The 6,000-nt window shown below is 56.6% G+C and overlaps 1 protein-coding gene across 5 annotated transcripts in view; it reads right to left on the bottom strand.

Moving 5' to 3' along the window:
* Positions 1 to 1,680: 1,680 nt before the first annotated feature.
* ARHGAP23 (Rho GTPase activating protein 23) overlaps positions 1,681 to 6,000 on the bottom strand; it is a 69,337-nt gene continuing 65,017 nt past the window's right edge. For all 5 annotated transcript variants that reach the window (XM_090257212.1, XM_090257217.1, XM_090257214.1 and 2 more), the window contains one exon: positions 1,681 to 3,408. In XM_090257212.1, the coding sequence (XP_090113338.1) occupies positions 2,380 to 3,408 (1,029 nt within the window). In that variant the 3' untranslated portion in view covers positions 1,681 to 2,379. The remainder of the gene's footprint in view (positions 3,409 to 6,000) is intronic.

Here is a 6,000-nt window from a genome sequence, read left to right as displayed (position 1 = left end):
GTATGGAGCTCAAAAGAGTGTTGGAAGATTGACTCAGGACCAGTAAAGCCCTTGGGGCTGATGTGAGTCCACAATTACACTAGCTTTTAGCTCATTTGCTAAACAAAAACCACCTTTGGGGCAGAAGTAGAGGAAGGAGGGGGATTTAGCAAATTACTCTCTTCGCAGCTACTGGGCCCCTCCCTCAGTTCTCTTTGATGATTGTCACCTGGTTTTCCTACAGATGGATACGAGGCTTATCAAAGGCAGCCTGGAAGCTGGCAGGGGAAACCACAGCACCAAGACAGCAAAGGAAGCCCACCCCATGTTGTAGATTCACACATGCGAATAAGGCAACAGGCAAAACCCATAATGTCCTCTTGGGGTACTGTCAGGGCCTAGAGTGCCTATGAAGACAGCTGGCAAGGGTGGGCCCTATTGGTGGCCTGGGCCTTGCCCAAGCCTCCTGTCTTCTGGGCAGCACCTCTGGACCATTCTGAAGGTCCAAGCAGGCCTGAGAAGGAAGGGCCTATGCACCTGCCTGGCCTCTGCAGGAATTAAGAGAGCAGGTGCATGGAGACCTTCCATGCAATGAGGGTCACCTGCTCTTCCACCCTGTTTTCTGTGCCCATGTCACTGCTCATATGAGTCCCCTAGGATAGGACCCCTATGAAACTACCAGGAGGTAAAGTTTTGCCCCAACTCTGCCACCACTTGGTCAGCCCCAATTGCCCTCCTTTCCCGAGCCACAGACCTCACTCTTCCCTCATCTCAGTCCTGCTCTGGCCCCTCCCTCCAGAACAAGTGAGACATGTGACTCATGCCTTAGGGAAGGCCATTTATTTCCAAGATATAGACTATACTTTTAAGACAGGACTTTTCGAAGCAGGATATCTTAGTTGTCGCCTAGAGAGGTGTGTCAAAGACACAGTGAAAGGAGACATGCTGACGAGGGCCAGAGGCTTTTGCAACAGTGTTACAACACTTCTTTAAATGAGCAAAACATCTTTAAAAATCCTTATAAATTCTTTATAATATGTTACACATTTAGAGACAATATTTACAATAAAAGGAGGAGAAAGGAGAAGATAAATCTACTTTACAGCAAATCTTTGCATAAATCAAGAGGACTGATAGACATGGCAGTAGGGTTCACAGCCCCACGTGGGCTTCCCTGGAATGAGTGAGGGTGAGTGTGGGAGGCCTGGGGATAGGAGGTCTATTTATAATGGGGGGAGGAGAGGGGTTGGGTCTTGCCCATCCTGAAGGAACAGCCCAGCTCAGACCCCATAAATCAGCGTGTGTGTCTGTGTGTGAGAGAGACTGAGACCAGGGATGTTTTACTGCTCCCCCCAACCCCCAAGGGCGGAAGGTGGGGATGTGTGCCTGAGTTGTGGAAGAAGCAGGCACAGCTGGAAGAACAAAGAGCGGCAAGGAAGGTCTAGTTGTGGGGAGGCAGGGACCCTGGACCCTCCCCAAACTGTCTGGGGAATGCGCAGCTTCCCATGGGCAAAGCGCAAGGTGGGGGGAGGGAGGCGTGATTTAGAGCAGGGGTCCCCCACCCCTCGGGCCTCCGTAGACCGGTACCCATCCGTGGCCTGTAAGAAACCAGGCCGCACAGCAGGGGCTGCATGGCAGGTTAGTCGCAGGCAAGCGAGGGAAGCTTCAAATTACCGCCTGAGCTAAGCCTCCTGTCTCCCGCCATCCCCATCCGTGGAAACATTGTCTTCCACGAAACCGGTCCCTGGTACCAAAAAGGTTGGGGACCACTGATTTAGTTTGCCAAAAGGTTTGTCGAGGCGTGAACCTTGTGCAAGTCTCAGTCCTGCCTCTGTGGAGTGGCCCCAACCCCCTTCTCTGACTGAAACGCAGCAGGAGGGAAGGATCCCTATGTGCACCAAGGGCTGGGAGCCCTGGTGGGGTGGGGCGCAGAGACAAAGGAAGCAGGGGTGGCAGAAGCTGCTACTGGAAACACCTTTGGACAGTGACTACACACACTTGCAAACACACTTGCAAACGCTAATGGGGGTGGGGGCAGAGGAAGGAAGTGAAGAGCCAGCACCTACCCCCTTTAGTCTGAGGGTAGGGGTTTCCCTACTCACACCCTGTAGTCAACAGGGTCTTTAAGTGCAGACACAGAAAGGTCCGGAAGGGCACTCTGTCACCTATCCAGGGGACACAGACCCCCAGCAGCCTTTCCCCTCTCCTTACCATCAGCCCCCTTCCTCCCATTCACACTCTGCCCACCCCTATCAATTCCAGCACATCAACTGGAGATGTGGCCTCAGTGCCCGACGCACCAGGGGCAACAGAAGAGCAGGTGCAAGCCAGAGGAGATGCCTGTTTCCCCAGGGGCTCTGTGGAGAGGGGAGGGGAAGGGAGGGGAGGGAAAGGTGCTGGTCACAGACACTGATGGAGGCGGGAGGCTGCGCGGCGCGGGGGCTGGCTCTGCAGGGTTCCGGGGTCCCCGGCTGTAGGCGGCAGCGAGGCTGCGGACGACAGGGCCCGCGCCTTGGTGGACTCCAGGCTGCTGAGGCCAGAGTCCTTGTTGTCACTGTGCGCCCGAGGGCCTGCGGGCTCCGGGGTACCCCCTCTGCCCATCTCCTTCCACTCGTTGAAGTTGAGGTCGGTCAGCGGGCTCTGCACGACCACAGTGTGGCGGCGCCAGCTGCTCCGGCGCCGCCGAGTCTCGGGCGACAGCGGCCGCCGCAGCCGCACTGCCAGCATGTCGTCTGCGGTGCCACGCAGGCGCAGCCGCAGAGCCTCGAGGCGCGAGGGTCGCGCCCCCAGCGCTGCCACCGCCGCGGCCACTGGGGGGCGCAGTGACTCCTGGCTGCTGGACGAGGCCGAGCCGGAGGGCTCCACGATGCGGGGAACACTGCGCCCCGCGCCCTCGCCGTCCTGTCGGTTCCGGGCCAGGCGGCGCCGCGCTAAGGTGTCGCAGGGCATCAGGTGGTGCGAGGTGAAGGAGGGCCGGCGCGCCAAGCGCCCCCCGGGCCCCACGCCTCCCTCCGTGTCTGTCTCCACGTGGCTCAGTTCGCTGCGCTCATCGTCTGCCTCGTCCCCGGCGCCCGCCCGTCTTCCGCCGGCGCCGGAGCACACACTGCGGTCCATGGTGGACAGCGTGGAGTAACCCGAGACGATGGAGCGCGTGTCCGCGGCCAGCCGCTCCTCGGGCACCGGGGTGCTGCGGTGCCCGGGGGCCTCTGGGGCGGCGGCGGTCGGCAGCTGCCCCTCTGGCTGGTCCTGGGAACCCGGCACCGTCGTCACCGCCCCGGACTTGTGTGCCTCCTGCTCCGAGTCGTCGTCTGTGCTGCTGCCCAGCCCCCGCGCCTCCCGCCGCTTCTTCCGCTTGCGGTTGACAGCCGAGATGAAGGAGATCGCCAGCATCTCCCGGGTGTACGGCTCCTTCTTGGGGGCCCACGTGCCCTGGACAGAGACAGGTCAATATTCAGGAGGTGTTCAGACCTGCACCAGCGCTGCGCTTTCACCCAGGCCCAGTCAGGAGGGCCTGAGCGCCCTCCACGTTCCCACCCGGATACCCCCGCACTATGGCGCCCAATCTCAACAGGTCCAAGCCCAGCCCCAGCACCCCCACCGGCACCATAAACCGTTTCTCCTGGACTGCTGTCCCAGCTGGAGTGTCAGTATCTGCTCTAGAGACTAACCCTGCTGCCCTCCTCCCTACCCTGGGGCCTCGTCTGCACCTCTCTGGTTTTAAGCCAAACTCTCAGCTCTCCTCTGAGCTGGGGGCTGGTCTAGCACCTCCGCCACTTCTAACTTCAGTTCCATTCTCCATATCCAGCACTAGATAAATCCTTTTAGACACAGTTCTGGTAATAGTCTCAACAGTGAATAACACTTGTCAGTTTGAACCCATTTCACATAGAATACCCTGGGTTATAATTACCAGATCCTGGCATGGACCTTTCTCTGACCACAGCTCCCACGACACCTCCCTCTCTCCACTCCCACCTGGGAAACCTGCCTTTCCACCTGCTCATTGTGCACAGGTCCCTCCAGGGCAACTGCCCAAGTTCACTTCCTTTTCCCACTGCACTCCACTGCCATGCATTTCAGCACACTGCACGTGCCGTCCCCCCACCCCTCGCCCCCCAGCGCCCACCCTCAACAATCCCCAACCCCAGATCAATCCAAACACCAGCTCTAGTGCCAAAAGCCCTGCTCAATCCAATGGTTTGGATGAAAGTCCCACGAGCGTATTTCAGTCTTGGTGTTCTGTGATCCCCAGCAGAGCCGATGCTGCCCATCACTGCCTCCTCCAACTTGGTGTTCAGTCCTCCCTTTCTGGCCTCTCCCCTGACTTCTGGTGACCAGGAGGGACTCTTCTTCTCCCTCTTATCCCTTAAGAAGTGTGTCTCAGGGGCTCTGTTCTCAGCCCCTTCTCTTCTCTCTGTTTATGTTCCCTGGGAAACAACACTTCCTGAACATCCCTGCTCCCAAGGCTTCCTTGTCTGACACCAAACTATTGCAGCTCCAGAACTCTTCTTACAACTTCGAATCAGTCTTCACCAGGGTGTCTGCAGGCACCTGAAACTCACCTATCTGGAACCACATTATGCTCCCTACCCCAGCCCCAAACCACCTCCTTAAAGTGATCTCTGACTCCTCCCTCTCCCCTCCTCTCCATTCTGCTGAAGTGACTCCCAAAGCCACCTCATCCTCATCATCCTCCATTGAGGCTCTCACTCTGACTTTTCTGGGTCCTTTCTCTTGTAATAGGACTCTCTGCCTCCACCCCTGCCTCATCCTAGTCCCTCCTCCTCTGGAGCAATCAATCCTTATCAGTCCTTCTAAGGGAAGGCTGGACTCGTCAGGACCCCGCCCCCACCACGGCACAGGCACAGAGCCCTTCACAACCTCCTTCCCAGCTTTCCCAGCCTAGTGCCCTCCCTGTCCTAACCCCAACTGAAATCAACCTTTACTCTGGCAATGCTGCCTACCAACCCTTCCCTCAATATGACCTGCACTTTAACATGGGCAGACCTTAGTTCCCCTCCCCTCTCCCCCCACTGCTACCCTATTTGCTGGATGAGTTCTTACTCCTCCTACCAGGCCCAGCTCAAACACGACACGCTCTGTGCAGCAACCTCCCAGACCTTCCTTTGGCTGAGCTGGTAAATCCTTTCTCTGTTCCCATAGCCCTTTGAAGATACATTTACATCGGCTCCTCTTACATCTGAATAGCTTTGTTTCCACATCATCTATATCAAACTCTGAATTCTTTGAGAACAAGTAAGGTCTGTGGCTTGTGTTTACATCCATGAGTCCTGGCACATAGTAAGTGCTCAATAAATGTTAAGTGAATGCAAAATGGGCGAATGGAGTTTCCTCAACATAGGAAGCCCTGTAGAGGCAGATGCTGGGACTGGTCCCCCTGCTGGACTGGAATGACCTGCCCTTGGACACCTCCTCATAGGCCACCTCCTGTTTCAGCCATAGTCTAAGAATGAATGGAGGAGTCACAGAGGTGCCTGGTGTGGCCACTGCATCCTGTGCACACTCTCTCACATCGGTTAATTCTAAGGAAGCCAGAACATGTCAGGAATTCAGGATTCACAGGCACGTGGTCCTAGCTCATGGCTGCCCACACTGCACGACTCCAGAGGCAACCCTGGAGTTCTGTGACATGGCAGCACTGCTATGATCGGTCTGAGGCACGTGGCGGCTAGTGCTGCTTTCTGTCCTGGCCATGCTCTCTGAGAGCCTTGAGAGGTCATAAGGACCATCTGACCAAAAGGCTCCCTCATCCCAACTAGTTACAGAAGTAATGAGGTCAGAATGGTCACTTCCAGTGAATGCAGAGGTCAGTAGGTGCACATAAAGGTTAAAGGGCCAGTCCAGGAGGGGCTATGGGAAACCAGGGGGCTAATAGGTACAATGGATGGAAGGAACAAAGAGCTAGATTCAGGTGGCTATAATGAACTTGCTCCCTGCCACAGAAGTCTTGTGATGGAGTGAGCTCCCCATCTCCAGAGGTATACAGGCAGAAGCTTTATG

The sequence above is a fragment of the Furipterus horrens genome, unplaced genomic scaffold (assembly GCF_987537825.1).
Source record: "Furipterus horrens unplaced genomic scaffold, mFurHor1.1.pri manual_scaffold_11, whole genome shotgun sequence".
In the NCBI taxonomy this organism is placed as follows: domain Eukaryota; kingdom Metazoa; phylum Chordata; class Mammalia; order Chiroptera; family Furipteridae; genus Furipterus; species Furipterus horrens.
This window is presented reverse-complemented; position numbering and strand designations above follow the sequence as displayed.